Genomic DNA, 20,383 nt, shown 5'->3' with positions numbered 1-20,383 from the left:
ATATTTCTAGCACCACCTGTGAGGATGGTTGTGTCAGGAAGCACAAACAGAACACATTTCTACAGCAGTACATGTGCAGCTCTGGTGTGGTTTGCATGGATTATACTGTTTACTACTCTGTTAAATCTACTCATACATTTATACATGAGCTCTCTTATCAGTGCCTGACATGTGGCACATTCACACAGACAAACACACAAGTGTAACTGAAGCATGATGACACTCAGTATCTTACGGCAGTACTGTGAGCTGCTGTTAAGTCTCAGTGTACTGCTACAGGTGACTGATCTGAGCAGCAACTGCACATTCACTACCATCAGCTTATCATTTGAGACATTATCATCCATTACATTTTGGTAAAATGGGATCCAGGGTCCTCTACTTGGCCTCATTAATTACTTTAAGTGCGCTCACATTGAAATAATGAGATGTGTCGGGAGAACCGAACATTATCATCCCATTAGTTCTGTCTTAGCGACATAAGTTGGTGGCAGATACTCATCAGCTGCTTCTGGCCAGCAGCATGTTAACAAAGGCCTGTCAGTTCACCCCCCCAAAAAAACTACAGCCATGGACAATAGCATGACTCGTGTGGCCAGAGTGTGGAGGCAGTTCCTGGATGATGAGGGCATTGATGCCATTGACTGGCTCTCTCAGTCTCCTGACCTAAAGCCAATTGAGCACCTATGAGATGTTATGTTATCGGTGAGTCAGATGCCTCCAAGTACCATCACAGACTGTCCAGGAGCTCAGTGATACCCTGACCCAGGTCTGGGAGGAGATCCCCCAGGACACCGTCCACAGACTCATCAGGAGCTGGTTAAAAAGCTGGTTAAAAACGTACAGTCTCCAACAGTGAGAGGTGGAGTCAGTCTACAACTACCCACTGACTGTTAACAGAAACCCACCGTGAGTGTGTCCTGTCGGATCTTGACTTCTTTGGCACTGAGTGTTTCTCCCTTGGTGCTGAGGATCCCTGAGAGGAGTTCATTCTCTTTGGACAGCCAGGCCTCAAACTCCCTCCTCCTGGATGTGTGCTGTCCTGTGCCTCCCTGCAAAACACACAACAACTTAGAAAACTCTTACACAGCGAAACACCACCATTGACATGGCAGCAGTCACTCTGTGTCCTTTTTGTAAGTAAGGATTCATCGGTGATATGGTGTCTGGTAACAAAGCAAACAGTAAGAAATCACCAGCTCCACTGTTGTCATTATGATACATTCATTGGAGAAAAAAGTGAACTTCGGTTTGCTACTTCTCTTCCCAACTCTTTTCATTGACCATACAGTGAATTATCTGTAGTTCCCATTACAGAAAGTTCACCCAGCAGCCTACAAATGACACCTTCACCAGTTTGCCTTCAGGCCCTGCCATCAACCACTAAACATACATTTATTTAGGAAGATGCCCCCAGTATATTAAATCACGTAGAGTTGAGCAGATTCTCTGTCTAAAGTGAGGGGGGCTGTGATGTCTAATGGCTCAGTGATCACTGAGCTGGATCTTGGATGATGGGATGGATTTCTAGCAGGTCAGAAATGTTCACGTCATTCACGTGGCTGCTGTTAAAAGATATGTTCTGAAAGTTTGTGGGCCTGCTTTAATGTTACTGTAGTATTCTAAATGTGGCTGAAACTGTAGTGTGGACTGAGACTGTACTGTGGTAAAAATAAAACATCATCTTTCCAGGGATTTGACTGTGTACGATTTTATCAGGGAGTGAAAACAACAAAGAACTTGAATCTGTCCAGCTTGCCAACAGTCATGTATTGATTTCTGTTTATCTTGAACTGCCACGAGGGAGAGCCCTCCTCTGTCCAGCCAGTGTAAAATCTTCTGCCTGTCAGCAGGGTTGACAGCCCACAGGAGGGACTTGGAACAATGGATGTGTGAACATGGACTCCAAACTAAAGATTGTGGATCAGTGACGAAGTAGAAATACTATAAAATGATCAATTGTACAGAGTGACCCTGCTGTCTGTTTCTCCAACATGGTTGAATTAACTTAACTTGAATATTCAACTGACAACATCAAGTTTAGGTTCAGTGTAAGCAAACATGTTGTGACCAGTCAGCTGGTCAGGTTTGAACATCTTTTATCAACTCTGCTGGAAAATTGGTTTAGTCGTCTTCTCTCGAGTCCTTGTGAGCATTGTTGTGAAAACGTAATAAATACTTCCAGCTGTGTTTTTCAGATCATTAAAGCGTTGCAGTAAGGTGAGGTGTTTTACGACAGCCTGTAATACTCATCAGTAAAGGAGTATATAGTCCTGCATTCAGGAAGGAGAGCCATAACATAACCCTGTAGAGGAGGCTCCTGTCCTGTCTGTGGGAACACTGGCTGCATCACTTTGAAATTAAATGGACAGGTAAATAATAGTGGCCCACTGGACACAGCCCTCTACACAGTGACCTGACAGGCAGGAAACATGAACACTGCACAAAAGTACCATTGTTTGTTCCATTGGTGCTGTCGGTGACGTCTTGGCTTGGTCTCTTCTGAACAACACGCTTCTGAACGCCCCACCTCTTCCTGGACTCAGGCCTTCCCCTGCCTCCATGTGACCTTCTCTGGAGCTCAGTCTTCCTTCTTCACCACCGCTGACCTTTGTGGAAAAAGATGTTGCACCTCTGTCTCCAGCCAGGACGCTGCTGTCGCCCCCTGCTGGTTTATCACTGTGGGGACTTCCTTCAGCAGTCAAGTCTTTGGACACGTTTTGGCCTGTTCTGCTGCGAATGCTCCAATCGAAGGAGTCTACTTCATCTCCTTTAAAGGAGTGCCCACTGTCTCCGTCTGTCCTTGACGGACTGAGATGACCAGCCGGCATCATGTGACCCTCACTATGTCCCTGGAGCCACCCACCCTCCCCCATCATCTCCCCTGCTCCCACCGAGCCTCCTCCTCTCCCAGCCCCAGAACTAGCCGAGGCTCCATACACCTCTGCTGGCTTGTCTTGCTGTTGTCCTCTCTGGCTCCCGGAGCTCCCTGTCCTGGCCTGACTGTCCCCCTCATTCAGACTCAGCTCTGTTATGGACGTGTTGTCTACAGACAGGCCTCCAACTGTCCATAAGGTAGACTCTGCTTGCTCTGTGGAGCCGTTCAGCAGCCTGGGTGAGAGAGAAAGACAAGTTAAGTGGTTCATACCTCACCGTGTATCTCTGATAGGTCTAACACATGACAACCCCAGTAACACACTGTGTTGTTTGGTATGTTGTTCTCTGTTGTTGCACACACACTCATCATCCTAATGTTCCAGGTACCTGTGTAGATTGAGACTCATGTTGTACAGCGCCAACCAGGACTCACGCAGGCGCTTCATGTCTCGCACAATGTGGACCTGTCCCTCTGCTGAGGTCTTCTCCAGAACCCCCTGACCCTGGACCTCCATCTGCTGCAGCTGAAGCTCCTTCTCTGGAAACTCTCCCAGTGCTCTCTGTGGACAGGACGAGACTTTCATATACACGGTGGGCGGTCATATGGAGAAGACTGAACGTCACAAGATCTCCTCTCTCTCATGACCATGACCTTATCATGCAGCAGTCATGGTTTCTGTCAACATCAACATCAGAGACACCGAGAAGTTCACTAGTGTCAATGATATTCACAGAGCGTGACTCTGCATCGCTGCAGAGGGAGCTCCTCCAAACTGATACGTGACTAATCATTTACAGTGATCAGTCACAGGTAGCACACCTACACTGTCATTATCTGCCCAGCTGTTGGCACTCTTGTGAGGTAACCCACTGGCCCATTGACTTAGCATCAAACCACAGCAGATAGACTAGCTCCACAGCCAACCAATAGCAGAGAAGAGATCAGTGTGTGATTTTCACCAGAAGTGTTTAAACTTTACTTAATATTTAAACATTTTCTCGAAATCTCTGCCCAGACAGAAATAACAGCAGAACAAGGATTCAACCCTTAAACTTATTTATACGACCACAACTTGTCTGATCATCCCTCGGCTCGTGTTTTTTTACCTTATCTATCTCAGCAATTCATTCAGTGACAGCAATGTTATTATTAAAATTAATAATAGGATCTAAAGTGTAATTAATCACAACTCTGCAGAGCCTTGGGCTGTTTTATTCACAGACTGGGTGACAGTCGCTGTCTAACCTAAACATAAATATATTATTACTTTTCAGAATACTAAAATGTACTGAGGGACACCATCATTTGGCATGTCAGCTGTATTTTAAGGGATCTATAACATGTTCTATAACCTGTTCTATGACATATAATCTATAATAATGTTCTCATGAAAAATGTTTTGGCAAAATAGATTGTTTGTTGTATCCACCACAAATATGTGTTTCTAAATGTGTGGAGGAGAGCGTCTGTGTTCCAGGTATACAGATGTGATGCCAATGAGACATTCTGTGGATTGCTGGAGAACAGATGTGCAAGAGCACACACACAGACACACACCTCAGCTTCGTGCTGGCGACCCTCTATGCTCCACTTTCCTGCAGGGCTGCGGAAGGACTCCAGCTTCTGCTTCATGATCATCAGCCACTTCTCTATGTTCAGCAGACTGTCGTGGAAGCTCTCGTGGTCATCGATGCTGTCCTCACTCTCATGCAACTTTGCCTGCAAACAGCAGAGAAGGATCAGTGGGATAGTCAGAGGTCAAAGGTCATGATATGCATTGGCAATATGTGCAATAGGTTCAGTCAAGTAAAACGTCTCTTTAAATTCCAATATTGTGATAGATGGTGCACTACAAGTTTTAGCGTGATCAGTTGGTGGTTGAGGTGGTTGGTTGTGGTGCGAAAAGGAGGATGCTTTTAAACCTGACACAGACGTGTCAGTGGTAAAAGGGTGACACCGTTGGAGATTGATTTCAAGGCAACAGTGAGCAACAGCAGCAGCTACAGTGGTGAGCTAATACGCAAATGCTGCCTTAGACAACACTGAGGACATGCTGCCTCAAATCAATAAACAACGATGTCAATGTCCATCACAATGTTTCACTGTAAACATCGTCATATGGCAATTCAGCAGACATCTCCCCATCCTTGAGAGTACTACTGCATCAGTGGCAAAAGTTGTATTTAGCCTCAAGTGTTTCCAAAGGGAGCTATGTGAAGTGTGATGCATGCTCTCAAGTTGGGTCAGATTTGAAATTTGAAAGAAATCTGGCTGTGGAGTATTAGTCACACATCCGACTCTTATCTCAGCCACACTGTCAGAGGTCAAGTTAGATCTTTTGACAGGGTAGAAGAATGAAGAGAACTGGAGGGAGTCCCGTTCAGTCGTATGAAAGCAGATCAGTGGTGCATAAAGCCAACACAGTTAGACTTCCCAGAGATAAAATGACCCAGATCTTCCAGTTGTGGGTCCTGTGGAGCATGCTCACTGAAGACTCCAGCCACGTCGTCTAACTTACAGTTTCGCTCTGGGCAAACTGAAATGGCCATAACTGTAAAACAAGTTAATCATGCAGCCCTTCCAAACTTTTCAAATGTTATCAGACCAAACTGGATCAAATTCGGGCAGTGAATTAATACATTACAAGAGGGTTGTGACGCTCAAAAATTAAATGTTTCAACGATTTTAGAGCCACTTCTTTCACAATGTAAGCTTATCGTCCCGCTGGGGCCCTGTGCATCACATGATGTTGTAACTATATGGTTTGACCACTATGTCTAATTGGCTTCAAAGCCCAGTGCTCTTCCTGGAGGCACTGGAAGAAGAACATGAGGAATAACAAGGACAGCATTGATAAAAAAAAACTGTCCATTCTGAAGCCAAAAATGGTAGAGGAGCGCAATGCTAGACTGGTGGGGTTCTCTCTTAGAGCTCTGTTGATTCAGTCTAATGTAACTGAACAAAGCAGCAGTTCAGCTGCAGGCCGTAAAACCAAAACATGACCTGAAAGACACAGCAAAGGTCAGAGAAGCGGATGCGGGGATGATGTGAGTACCTTAACCCATCACACAGTCATGTTAATATAAAGAAAATGTCTGGTGCCACTTTAATGATGTGTCGACGCTTGTAGGCAAAAAAAAAAAAAAGACTCCATTTAAAACTCTGTCCTTTCTTACCTTCACTGCCGTGTGCAGTTGTTTCCACTCAGCACACAGCCTCTCATACTGAGACCTGTTGCTCTGACTGGATGAGACCAGAGTCTCCAGTGCGATGATGTGGGCTTCACAGTCTTGCAGGTCCTTCTGGATCACCTGAGGACACACAACACACAGCGTGACACAGTGTGGAGGTGGGGAATGATACAACAACACAACACTGTGGTTTAAGAGAAAACTCTCAGTTCAAACTCACACAAAGAGAGTTCATCCACATTAATCAAAAAGATCTGTTCTTTCCTGAATACTACAATTCTCATGATGTCGCAGCAAAATCTCTTATAATGAATACATCTATCAATTTGACAACAATGAATGCAGACACAATAATTACTATAGTTTCAGGGCTCTGCAGTCAGATCCTCACTGTGAACTGTAATGAACTGAAACCAATGACTGCCTGAAGGTAGCAGAACACATTACAACCCAACAACAAGCTGTGAAAATATCTTCTATATATATATATATATAAATATAAATGTAGGAAATCAAACACACAGCATTATTCTTGTTGTTGGTCACTGATCCGACTATGAGAAAGTCATTGAGCCAGTGTCTCTCTGATTGTAAAATACGTATGTTTCACATCACTGAGTCACTGTCTGATGTTTCACTGTGGTCACGGACTGTAGCTTTGGAGCAGCTGCACAACACACTAGAGGCTACGACATGACACAGCGAGCCTCGTGCTCCAGCAGACATTTCGGCTGACTCTGGCTTGGCTCTGCTCTGACCGGGGATTAAACTCACCCTGAACTGGTCAGACTGGCTTTTCTTAGCCAGGATGTCGGGCTGGGGGCCTTCAGCTGCCATCAGTCGGTGCCGGACGCTGGCCAGCTTGGACCGGATCAACTCATAGGTGTCATCAAAGTCCTTGGTTCTGGAGATTAAGCCCTGTGAGTGGACAAAATGTCATTAAATGTCTTGTTACTCAGCCAGTCATGGCAGGATTGTACGTTGAAGCCAGAGTATCTCCTCCCTTGGATTGACTGTTTGCACAAGGAGTTTTACCGCTTCAACCTCTAATGATGTGCAGAATGTAATTCTGAGCTCATGTGCATGTTTCACCTCCCCAACTGCACATGACACATGAAATAAATGAAAAACTACAGCGCATGTGTTGTTTTTTTTTTAGATCCTACCTTCTGCTTGTCTGACGGCCTCAACTCTGCTGTCATATATTTCATTTTAACACAGTAAATCCTCCCTCAGGAGGAATATTGACCTCACTGTGTGCCTAATGACACGTTCTGAAACAAGTTACAATCACACTCTAAAGTTTGATTTAGGGCTGCAAACACCAGATTATGTTCATTAATGATTAATCTGCTGATTGTCTTTGCGAATCATGGATTAATCCTTTAGTCAGAAAATGTCAGAAATAGTGAAAAAGGTTCATCACAATTTCATGGGGTTTACAAGTTTACAGATTTCTAGATTTAAAAAAAAAAATCATACTTGAAGCAGGACAATTGTTTATTTCACACAATTTTAAAGGTTGATTTCTACTCAACAAGGTTTGCTACATGCTCTGGACGGTTCACACTCACATTTATCATATAGCTTAGCCCAATGAATGACAGTCACTGTTTGATACCTGCAGTCTGCTCTTCCTCTGCAGCAGCTGAGTGTGCAGCAGCTCTCTGTTCCTGATGGCAGCACTCAGCTCATTCTGCAGACAGTCGGACCTGTCGGGGCCGAACACAGAGTCCAGCAGGTCTCCCTTCCCCTGCAGCTGACTGAAACGCTCCTGCAGCTGGACACTGTCCTTCAGCAGATGCTAACATAAAGGACAGAAACGGAGGACACATGAAGTCTGCGGTTTTTAAACTTTTGTTCAGGCAACCCCTCTTAAATGCTCCACTGCTGACCAAAGCAACGAGGCTCCTAAATATCAGTGCAGCGATAAAACATCTGTGCATTTTATGATCAAATCCACACAGATGCCCATTCAGATATGTTTTAATAACATCCAGCCCCAGAAAATGTCTCCATACAGAACTTCATACAGAATCTCTATGACTGTACATTGCTGCCACAGTCATGCAACTGTTACATAAGCTTGGTGATCTAATATTAGCAGGATGTTTCTTTGTCTTTCTCTTGGTGACCCTGGGATACAGTCATCCAGATCCCATCAGTGTAGTTAGTCATATTGTTTATCACATTGGTTTTCTGTGGTGGTGTAACTGTAGAGTGAAACAAGACGCTCTGGGAGGAAGCTGAACTGGTTATTTCAACTTAAATAACTGGACCCTAGTGAAAAACCTTTAAAGCTGGGCCGGTCCATTCTGGTCACATGCATTCATGGTGAATTCAAACACTGTTCCCTTAAATATAAAATAATTATAGCCACTTGTTGGAAATGAGTGTGTTTACCTCTATGTTCTGGACCAACATGGCGATGTGGGAGAAGTCAGTGACCTCAGCAGAAGCCTCCAGAACCTGAGAGACCATGTGGCTCCACTGAGCGTAGACCAGCAGAGGGTCCTGGAGAACGTGTCTCAGCCCCGACTCGGACTCTGAACACAACCTCGTCGCTCTACATTTCACGCTGCAACATGAGAGAACGTTCTGTAAAGGACCAGTTCAAAACTGATGCTAAGAAGTTGGAGGGAACTTGCAGAAGTTTGAGACCAGACAGTCAAAAGCAAATGTTTCCAGGAGGTAGTGTGCAGAGGAAAGAACACAAGGTGGCGAGGATACTACACAACTACAAGGGCACCTTGAGAGCACAGACCATCACTCAGGCCAAAGTCTAATCTTGTGTCACATGTGCAGACTTCACCATCAATATCATTGCTTGTTCTCGTGAATCATAAACATTGTAATATCTCTGATGTAGTTCATTTATTTTTCCATAGCCACACCTTCCTTTAAGAAAAGAGCCATCAAACACCTGCTCTGTGAGTGACTACATGTTTTAGGGATCTCAGATGACTGTTTCTACCCGTGTTTCTGATTCTAATAAGGAGTCATCTTATACCTAAATTTGACGATGTATTGTCACTATCGAACTTCACTACCATCTACTGGGTTTTAAGGTGTTAAATTTGGTGCAAATAAGGTGCAATTTTTCCTCCAGGGCCAAATGACTCATCTCTCAGTGTTAACAGTGAAAGTGAAAGACAACAATGGTATCTGCCCTGTGATACAGATCAAACTCAGCTCTTCCTTAGCCAACAAGTTTCCTGAAAATCAGGCCAGTGATTATTCTGTAATCCTGCAACAAGCAAACTAAGGAGAAAATCCATGTCTTCCCTCTCCAAGAGAGCACAACTATTAAAGATTAATGTGTCGGGTGCAAATATTCCTCATAATGTCCATTTAATTTTCTAGGAGGTTTTGTGGGAATGAGCAGATGTGATTTTATATTAATTACTGATAAAACACAGACAGTCAAATGGATACACTAGCAGTTAATGGAAACCAATTAACTGATAAGCTAGCGTAACCAATAGTTTCCAAAAATGGAATGTGAAATGTAGTTACAGGCAAGCATTCGTTTAAATGTTATCAATACATATTCAGATGGGGTTTAAAATGGAGCTGTTAAAGATGCTCTTCTGTAAAAACAAATGATTCTACACCCAATAGAACTAACTAAATTCACTCAAATGTCTCCTTAGTAACTTTACTGAAGACTTTGTAACTAAAACATGATATTACTTCGGTCATCATTACCTCCCAGCTACAGGAACACACATCTCCAAACAGCTAACTCGTGTCTGAGTTTTGAATATCCAAAACTGGAGCACTCCACTCAGCCCCACACATCTCTGAAAGTAGCTTTACAGCTAAGTAGGACAGCCTGCTGCAGGGACTCAGAGTCCACACGTGTGGAATATTTACTTTTTATTTGGCTGGTTTATTCAGTAAAAAGGCAAAAGAGGGAAAACACATTCAGTCATAACCACCAACTGTTGAATCATTGCTAATTCATCATACGCACTACCAGTTAGTCGCAGGCCGCCCACCGCCCACCCCATACCAGCCTCCAGAGGCCCCAGACCCCAGACCAAAGACCTCCAGAGGCCCCAGACCAAAGACCTCCAGAGGCCCCAGATCAGCCCCCAGAGGCCCCATACCTCCCAGGCTCTATTGTTAGTTTGCAGTATTCTGACTGACAGTTATTTGGTTTGGTAAAATGTGAATATGCAGCACTATGGAAGGTGGTACTTTACATTGGGTCATATTGGGGTCACAGTCTCCTCCAGACGTTTTAAGACCTTTACATTTGAAATCCAACACATTGTTGAAGTTTGCAGTACGCACGCACGCGGCTGCAACATGAGCATGACTGTTAATAACATGGCCTCGTCTATGTGTGTAATTAAAGGTATATCCACTAGGTGGCAGATGAGGACAAACTCAACCCGGGCTGACTGTGTTCATAGAAGTTCTTAACATTTTGCATATCGTAAATGTAACTAAACACTGCAACACTAAATGAGCTTAACATGTTGTTAATGGCAGAAAAGCGGCAGCAGTGAAGAGCTACATCAGCTTCTCTTTCTGTCTGTTTGTTTTTTACAGATGAGATTGTGATAAGTGGGACGATCGTTTGTCATAACATGTGTTGGGTCTGTACCAAACAAACACAGACCAGGACATCTCTGCAGCTCCTCAGTACTTCATTATGATGCTGTTTGTCTCACATTTTACCTTCAGCAGAATCCTGCAGCTCTGGATTTGGATTTTAGCACATGGCCGTATTGCCATGTTGATTATTTTGTGACTAATTGTGCCGCGAGGAAAGAGTAAAATTCTTCAACATTCAAATTCCTCCTCCTGCTGCTGCCTTGATTTTCTGCCTACAGCTTTTTATCAAAAACATGTCATCAGATGTGCTAAACATCCAAACTTCTCTAATCTCAGACTACTTCACACACAGCATTAAAACTGCATTTATGAAGCAGCTCACCAACGACCATTATAGACCCATATATAATGGATATAATCTCCTATTTGTATGTATAATCATAGAAAATAACAGCTTTGCATCTCCCTGACTCCATACAATGCTTCATGTTTTCAGGCTGGAAGTCAACAACACCACAGCACTGACAGAGCAAGACTGCTCTGATCTGATCTCAGTGCTGCAGTCAACACGGTCGACCACAAGATACTACATCACAGTGCTACACTGGTTTGAGTCCGGGACCTGTTTTGTGTCGATCTGTAAACAGAGTGGACAAAAACGTCCCCCAAGACTCCATTCAACATCAACACGCTCCCAAGAGCTGCAACCATTAATCAATCAGTTGTCAACCATTTAATTTATCACCAAATACTTTGATAATCAGTTCAGTAACATTTGAAGAAAAAAGTCATAATTGTGAAACTGCAACTATTCTGTGGTGTTGAGTATCTTTGGGTGGAGGACAACAGCAACAGAACATCATCTCGGGCTCCGACAAACACTGACATCTGATATAACAAACAACTAACTGACATAATAGACAGATTAATAGACAATGAAAATAACCAGAGTTACTCTGTGAGTCAAGCATATAGAACGCTACCAGTACCAACGAAGCAAACCAATCAGAGGTGGAGACGGGCGGGTCTTATGAGTCTGTCTTCTGGAGAAGTATGACTTGCCATCTGCTGTTCAAACAGAACAATACAATAACAAGGAGAGAGATACACAGGTGTTTCCTCTGATACCTCTTGTTAGCTTCATGATCTTTAAGACCAAAATAACCATGTGATGTGGTGGTGGTTCTCGTCATTAGGCTCGACTGGGACAGCTGCAGATAATTCACAGCACCATGGCTGAGTCCTCACTGAGACCAGGACAGTGGATCACATCACCTCAGCTCTCAGATTTTCACACTGGCTTTATGTGAGTCAAACATTTACATGGTTCATAAAGCTGTGAATGGTACAAGACTGAACTACATGTCTGATCTGCTGCTCTGTTATAAACCATCTAGTTCTCCCGGATGTCTGACAGTGTGAGGGACAGAAATCAGTCATCTGACCTGAGAAGCTGCATTCGTTTTTTATGCTCCACAAGCTCTGAGAAACCCTCGAGTCTGCTCGACCCCTCAGCCATTATGATCAGGGCTACATTATATTACATTAATATTCCAGACCCTTTTCTTTATCCATCGTCCTGCACTGTAGTCTTTATTGTACTGCTTCACATGCATTTGACTTTATCTATAATGCCTTTGTCTCTCTGTTTCAAGAAAGCAACGCTCAGTAAAATGAGTGGGCTCAGTTTCGAGGCCAATCCAAATAGTTGGTACTGTGACTTAGTCTCCATGTGATCCACAATGTTGACTTTAATGGTTTTAACACAGCAGCAGGCTTCCAGTCACATACCTCTGATGTTCTTTGACAACAGCCAGGACGTCGTCGGAAAGGTGGCGTGAGTCCTCTGAGAACCTGAAGAGCTCTTTGAGTTGAGCCTTGAGAAGTTCCACTTGGGACTCCTCCCCCGCCAGAGTGTTCCTCACACCCTGTAGGAGATAAACACAGAACACAAGCAACGTGAGCTCAAGCCCCAACAGCAGCAGACACAAGGGTGTGGTTTTTCCTACAGATAGCTCTATATTGTTATATACCATGAAGCATAGATACGAGTCAGTCACAGCTCTGTGGTTCTTAGCCGGAGATGTTAACAACTGACAGCTACAAAACATCCAAGTCAGCTGGAAGAACTGAAAGATGACTGTGGAGTGAAATACAGGATTAACACTAATACAGTCATCCAGTTAAACTGAAAGGAGACGGACTCAATGTCCGAAGTAACAGTGACGCTGACTGGTCTTCTGGACCCACAGCTGGTCATCTGAGTGGGTCACCAATAAAACTAAACTAGTGTTTGATGTTCTATAATCATGGTTTTATGTTTGATGAAAATAGATCTCAAAATTAAACAAATCAAATCCCAAATCTGAAAAAAAAAAAAAAAACCAGTGGCACATCTACAGCTGCCCCATAAAAAGTTAATGAGTCAGTCAGCCAGAGACTCATTACAAGTCTATTACAGAAACAGGATAAAACACAGAAGCTTATAAAGTGCTCAGGGATAACTTCTCAGTGAGAGATTATATATTAAGTTAACAATAACTGTATTTTTATATTAGCTGCAGCAGTAGTTAACACAAATCATACTGACAACACGTGATGCTGGTCAGCTGATGAGAGAAGCTGCAATTCAGCAGAATCCTAATCTGGCCTAAGGGCCCCAAAATGTGTGGAGGCAGCCGTGCTGTGACAGAGGAGACACTCCGACAGGAGAGATGCTCTGACAGGAGAGATGCTCTGACAGGAGAGATGCTCTGACAGGAGAGAGGGATTCTATGACTGAACTATGAGCAGTAGTTTCAGGTTTTCTTCACTTTGTGGAAAAGTGATGTTTTCACATCACAGACAGGCACATAGACATATAGACAGACATATGTTGAAATGTGGACCTCTTATTCTGTTTGGCTGACCAGATATGTAGCCTAACTCAGTGTTTCCTCTACATTCATTCCTAAATCCTAGCCGCCGCCCCTTCAAATTTCTATTTTTTTTCTATTTCTTTTTTTTTTTTAATTGTTGCAAAAACACCACTGCCGCATCATATCTCCACCTTCACTGGGTCGGGTGTCGCGAGTGCTGAGGTAAACTAGATAACTATCTTGCTCAGTATCTACTCTTTGGAGTAGATTTTCCGACCCCCCCAAAAGAACACTGGTGCCATTGACGTTAATTACTCGTGAGAGCGCGGCCTTGAAAGCGACATCACGTCAAGCACCCAGGCACCAGGTCGGAGAGTCAGAGGAGTGTCATCTTGAAAATAGGGCAACAACTCACCGGAGAAAAGGAAGACTTATTAGCTTAAGAAAACTTATAATAGATTTTATAAGTTCAATACACATTAGCAAAAATATTGATGGCCAGCTAAGGTTACGTAACATATCGGTAGCTTAATTAATTGGGCCCGGTGCCAACTCAACTCAGTGTCGCTAACGTGAGTAAACTAATTGATAGCATTAAGCGAATATATACACGCCATGATGTAACTGCTGACTGCATTTTCAGATGAGCTTGTTCAAATATTTCTCACAGAAGAGAAAGACACCTGATGAAGATGAAGCTAGTCAGGTATCATTAGCCTTTTACTAACTCAAATGATGATGGTTAGGTAAAAAATTGTGTTCACACTTGTAATCAGATGTGATGTGAGTGTAAATTATCTAACGTTAATGTTTTATGTAATTGTATAAGACAATTAACATTAGACCGGGAGGAGCAGTGGAACAAAGTGAAGGAGAGCAGAGTACAGCAGGGGGAGAGCCGAGTGAAGGAGCAGGAGAGCAAAGTGATGGTGCAGGAGAGAGAGATGAGAGTAGAGGAGAAAAACCCAAAGGGAAGCACAGGCTATCAGGCTGGGACCCTAAATGGGTTAAAAAAAATAGCCATTCCACTCATGGCTCTACCACACTGAATTTTTTATTTTATTTTATTATTATAATCTTTTTTTACATTCAGCCTTTTAAAAGCCATTTTCCATGCCAGCCATTCAATAAAAAGAGGGATTATGCTGGGCATAAAAGTAAAATCTGCCGTAAAGTGTCATTTGTTTACGCCGCCACGGCTCCCCGAAGAGCCTGCCCCCGCTGCTGAAAAAAAATCCTAGAGGAAACACTGTAACTACTTCAAGTACATATTCAGCCGTCACCACAGAGGAGTGAAAACTATTTACTGAGGTCAAAACTTCAAGATGGCTTTTTCCCAGATGTTGAAATGTGCTCCTATGAATTATTAAAATCGTTCTGTTTTCAACAGCACAGGGATGTACTCCGCTTAAGGTTAGAGCCATTAGTGCTTTAAGTCCAATATGTCCTATTACGGCATTTCTTTCCGTTACCTGTCTGAACAGTAAAACATATTTGAACTACAGTGGAATATTTGGGATGCAGATAAATTGAAGCAGTTAACAATCCATTTCACGTCTTCAAGTAAAAGTGAGAAGAGACTGTGTCACAGAGAGGTGACAGTCTGTCTCGACTGCAGCAGATGACAGACAGATGAGTCCACAGCGTCATTATGCATTCCAGTCACACCCAACACAAGCAGCTCCACAGGTCTGCACACAGAGAACTATTCCTCTAAAAGATTCTGTGAACGGTCCCCTGCTGGTTCCTCATGTTCATCAGTCACATGCTGCAAACACTTACATCAAAACATATGAAAGATACATTCTGTGCTACTCAGTGGCAGGGGACAGCTTAATAATCCACAACCAGTCGTGACTTGTGAGAAAAAGAGGTGGATATATTTGGAATGTCACAGTGTGAGGCACCCAGATGGAAATGATAATGACTCTGTGGCTCCACCACGCCTCTCTGAGACACTCAATGGATCCACTAAAGTGATAAGCAGCTTCAATGCCAGGGCCTCTGGATTGTGTTTCCGGTGTGCCAGGCATGTGAGATAGGTTGTAAAATATATTCTGATGAGAGAAACAATGCAGTCAAGAGTCATCATGTCAGGGCACGTAGATTTTATCACCTCTACCGGGGACACGCGCAGGAATGATGTTTGTGTATTAAGAAAAGGCATCCAGAGGAGGCAACAGAAAGTTAAATAAAGTGAAAGAAATACAAAATGAAGTTGTGCAACCTTGGGGGAGAATGGATAACAGAAAGAAGAATATAAGAGATGGGGGAGGATAGATTGAGTGCCAATTGTTTTAGTATGCTGTGAAGGAGCAGAGTGACACTGACGCAAATGGGAGTCAAACCAAAGGCTGCTTTCTTTCTCTCCTGACTAAACTGTGTCGCAGGCCTGAGCACCATCGACTGACAAGTTCTGAATTTGACATAAAGCGTCTGATTAGATTTGCAGTCTTACACTGTTAAACTGTCTTTATGAACAGAGAGATTTGTTTAAATAATAAAAGAGGTTTTGAAGGGTTAAAAAGCAAAAGCAGACTAAATGATGGGTCTTCTCTGTGGCAGGATTGTTTAACAAGGACCAGTAATAACCACAGTTTTAATACCACATATCATTAAGTGTTGATAATAAAACAGATAGTCATGTCATATGTTTGAATCAAGAGAGCTGAGGGTTTGCTGTATGTTTCAGACTGTAAACGTATACATCAGTGCATTTACATGTCGGGTTAGGGTTTTTCTTTCACACCAGGTAAATGAGAAACCTGGTGACAGTCAGAGGCTGGGGAGGGATCAGATTTATGACCTGTGGCATGTAGAAGAGGACGTCGGTAACCAGGCTACAAGTTCATGTATATAAGTTTCAGTGAGTGCATGTAAATTCTCTAATTGTCTGGCAGTATTGTTTCATCGCCCACCAAAACCCAGAAGAGTAGCACAGTTCTGTTGTTCCTGACAGCCACCAGCTCTCTGTCTTCAAGGATCTGACACCATCAAAAGAGGAAATGGCAACAAATTAAAAGAAAACTAGTGATGGGAAAGTTATGGCACATAAATCAAATCAAATATTATCCTCAATGCTGCAATTAAGGTTCTGGTCTCCAGTGTGAGCACTGGGTGAAATCCTGCTGAGCAGCCCTCCAGAAGGAGGACAGAAGGAAAGGTCCACCATGTTGGATTGTACATTGCCTGTATTAACACCATATCAGTCACAGACCACCATCGACCTGTTTGACTGTCCTGTATGGTCGTCAGAGGCTGGCTTACTGAGCCACAGAGCCGGTGTTAGTTTTAACACAGACGTGCTGCAGTGTACGTTCAACATGACAGCTCATCTCTGGAGACCCATGTATGTACAGTATGGCAGCCAAGCCCCAGGAAGGCCCGTAAACAGCAGCATCAATATGAATACATACAGAACATCCACTGCACATTGACCCAATATCTTCTGAAATGATGTTCACCTTCTGTTCAATGGGTCCAGTTTTGTCTGACATAGACCTTTATGATAAAATGCCAGAAATGAAACTTGAATAAACATCCAGGATCACAAGTATCTCCTGCATCTAGACAACATTTCCACAGTCTTAATGATACCATGTTTTAGAAACCTACCATATATTTATTGTACTGGCCCACCATCTGCTCTTCTGTGCCGTCAGTGCGGTCCTCGGCCTCCCGGCTCTCCTCCAGGTCCTGGTCCAGCCCCTGCATTAACAGCCTGAGGCGGCTGATGTTTTCTCCTAGCCGCTGACACCTGGCCATGTACTGACTGTGGGAGTCCAGGCTGGAGCGCAGGCCCTCGTCAGCCTCACAAAAGCCCTGCCTCAGCCTTTGCCAGCCAAGTCTCAACTCCTCAGCCTCCTCCACCACCAGCTCCGCCCCAGCAGGCGAGGTGTTGCCCCTCACCGCCTCCGCCACGCCCTCAATATGCTGCAGCGTCTTCTCCTCACTGGCCACGCAGTCATCCAGAGCCTGACTCAGGGGCAGAGCAAACATTACAATGTGTTACAATCGAAGTGTTAGGACATATCTGTGTCCACTGAACAGCTGATAAAGAAATGTTAATGATGAACAGAGATTTTCCCCGGCACACCTCAGTGAAGACCGCGCTTCATGATTTAATTAGTGCTGACACACAGAATGTTGAATGTGCGTCCTCTCTGTCTCCATCATCATAAGAAACTGGGACTTTGCAGTGAGGTTAGACAGAACTTGGTGTATTGTAATGGTACATAAGCTTTCCATTTCTTTGTGTCTCAACAAGTGATGCTATAATGAGCTGTGAGTCAAACACAAATTTATGATTCTTCCAGGTTCCGTTCATCAGGATAATCTCCACAGATGAACACCGCTCTGTGAAGCTTGAAGCTAAATCAAATGTGTAGCAGTAAAAGCTTATGTTAGGCTATAAACAGACGAAATCACGGTCACATGGTCTTACTACACAATTACTATACAGGTTTTAGGACGGTGGCATTCTGTTTACCACGAGGACAATCATATTCACTGTTTATCTAGTTACAATCTTTAGAGTACAAAAGTTGCACATCTGAGATTATTTATTCAAACTCCAAATAGAATCTTCTCCCGTTTCCACCACTGAAAATAACAGTGACAGCTGTTGAGAATGTGAACATGGCAACATCAAACAGCAGCACCCTAATGCACTTTCAGTGAGTCTCACTTGTAGGGCTTTGAGCTTGTTCTCGGCTGTATCCTCCCTCTCCATCAGATCAGTTAGCTCCTTGGTTTTTGACAGCAGCCAGGATTGGAACCTCTGAACGCAGCCTTGGTATGTCTGGTGCTCCTCAGCAATCTTCTGAAGCAGCGACAGGCGCTCCTAGAACAGCAAGAGACAACAACTTGTGGTAATTTTTAGCATCGCACTGTTCAGAATGACATCACAGACTTCACATCTGAGTATCTGAGCGAGGAGCCCGAATGTGAATTGTTATGTGAGACTCTCTGTTGTCTGTTTCTTCAACTGCACAATTCTTAAGAGCCTGTTCAGAGTTTAAACACCACCACAGAGACTAGAAAGAGCCAGTTCACAGACAGGAGCTGCTAACAGGAGTCATTATCTCATTAAACACACCACTATTCAAACTGTCAACAGACTACTTTCCCCACTTCAACTGCTTATTCTGAAGTAAAACACCGTTTGAACAGTGTGGTGGCTGTACAAAAGTGACACCCTCCACATAAAGTTCACTATAAACTCACTTTCACGGTGACATTCGGCCCACCAAGCATGATTTCTCCTGCAATCCTAAAGTCAGATTACAGCACAAATGAAGCGTGTCTGCCATTGTACAGCCAAAACAGGAGGAGGCATTATTTTCCCCGGTCACTATCCCCAGGTAACTAACTCTACACTGGACAAGAAGAAGAACCTGGCTGATAGAGAAGGCAAAGTGAAGAGGGAGAATGAACGAGACTAGATCACTAGGTAACAAACCAGCATACTTATTTATACAAGCGGCTGTTTTCCTCTGCTTCTCACTGCACTGACTTTTGGGTTTCTACGTCAAACTGGGATTCTGACAGTTGGTTTTGATTTGGACAGTAGCCAAGCTGTCAGCAACAGCCGTGTTGCTAACACTGCCTTTGTGTCTTTGTGACAGTAGGAGGGGGGGGATTGAAAAAGTTGCCTTTTTCCTCTTTAAATCAGAACATTCCCATTTAGTGTCAAAAGGATAGATTTCATGTGAACAAAAGATGTAATGAGACCGATTAAGCGTGTGCATGAATCTGAATGACAGTGTGAAAGAGCTCTCTCTGGTACTGTTGACTAATCCAGCAGCATCTTTACACTGAAAGTAAATCATTCATTTTAGAATTCAGCAAACAGTCGTCTGATTACATACACTGAATAAACATCAGTGTGCTTTACATTAAATCAATCTAAAACTTATGTACAGTTGTGTGCCTGACGGATTTGTTCAAAGAAAGAATGAAGCACAGAAGAACACACACACACACACAGGTATTGTTGATGAAGTTTAAGGGGGGGATGGGGTGTGTGTGCGTGTTGTAAGGAGTCAGAGAACGAGAGCAAAACATCTATTTGAAGCCACAGCTTTTGTAACTGCAAAGTTTCTCAAGGCTTTTCCTTCCTGTTACAAAAAGGCTGTTCCTCGTTCTAACAAAGGAACTCTTTTGTCTGACTTTAGAGGATTAACTTGCTTTCATTTCCTGCTTTAGTTTCATTTGTTGTCTTCAAGCGTTAATTTAGTTTTTCTTTAGTTTTCGGTTACTAGTCTTATCGCATTCTGTGCTTCCTGCTTTTTAGGTATTATACTACACACACACACATTTGTGTGGTGTGCATAAAACCACAAGGTGCTGTACTGTTGTTTCTCCTGCATTAACATAAGCAGAGCTGTCACAGGCTGCACACAGACAAGAGTGCAAGACCCTGATCATGACGTGCATGAGCACAGTGGTGCATTATTGAACAACACATTAAAAGAAAATGAACTGACTGGATTAACACCTGATTTTATATTCTAGGCTGTAAACCCTTCACCATGTTGCAACACAACCAACTGAGCCAGGGATCCAATCTCCTCATGGGCCTCAGGTACCAGAGTGTCAATTCACCAAATATAATTTGATTAAATACAAATGTGCAGAAACAGTCCTGTCTTGTAGAGGGGCTCTATGTCACAATCTACTTTTTGTACTTCATGCATCCTCCTTCATAAAGTGGTGCTGAACAGAATAAACTGACCTGGTAGCATTTCATCACTGATGGGAGGTCTCTGTAAAATAATCACGCTGCTATCTATGTCATTAAGATGTCTTGATGTGCAATTTAGAAACTACATTTTTTTTTTTACCAGTTAATCAAATAAACAAGCACAAGATTAATCAATAATACACAT

The 20,383-nt window shown here is 43.3% G+C and overlaps 1 protein-coding gene across 1 annotated transcript in view; it reads right to left on the bottom strand.

Annotated features, from left to right (window-relative positions):
- Nucleotides 1–20,383, bottom strand: part of syne3 (spectrin repeat containing, nuclear envelope family member 3) — a 34,453-nt gene that overhangs the window by 9,008 nt on the left and 5,062 nt on the right. Inside the window, exons 5-15 of the mRNA XM_030391524.1 lie at nucleotides 18,181–18,336; nucleotides 17,109–17,468; nucleotides 12,427–12,563; nucleotides 8,473–8,647; nucleotides 7,691–7,873; nucleotides 6,844–6,987; nucleotides 6,055–6,189; nucleotides 4,436–4,597; nucleotides 3,265–3,437; nucleotides 2,454–3,111; nucleotides 909–1,052 (exon numbers count right to left, since the gene is read on the bottom strand). Coding sequence (XP_030247384.1) covers nucleotides 909–1,052; nucleotides 2,454–3,111; nucleotides 3,265–3,437; nucleotides 4,436–4,597; nucleotides 6,055–6,189; nucleotides 6,844–6,987; nucleotides 7,691–7,873; nucleotides 8,473–8,647; nucleotides 12,427–12,563; nucleotides 17,109–17,468; nucleotides 18,181–18,336 — 2,427 coding nt within the window. The remainder of the gene's footprint in view (nucleotides 1–908; nucleotides 1,053–2,453; nucleotides 3,112–3,264; nucleotides 3,438–4,435; nucleotides 4,598–6,054; nucleotides 6,190–6,843; nucleotides 6,988–7,690; nucleotides 7,874–8,472; nucleotides 8,648–12,426; nucleotides 12,564–17,108; nucleotides 17,469–18,180; nucleotides 18,337–20,383) is intronic.

The sequence above is a fragment of the Sparus aurata genome, chromosome 16 (assembly GCF_900880675.1).
Source record: "Sparus aurata chromosome 16, fSpaAur1.1, whole genome shotgun sequence".
NCBI classification, from domain to species: domain Eukaryota; kingdom Metazoa; phylum Chordata; class Actinopteri; order Spariformes; family Sparidae; genus Sparus; species Sparus aurata.
The sequence above is the reverse complement of the archived record's forward strand: the minus strand, read 5'-3'. Positions and strand labels throughout refer to the sequence as shown.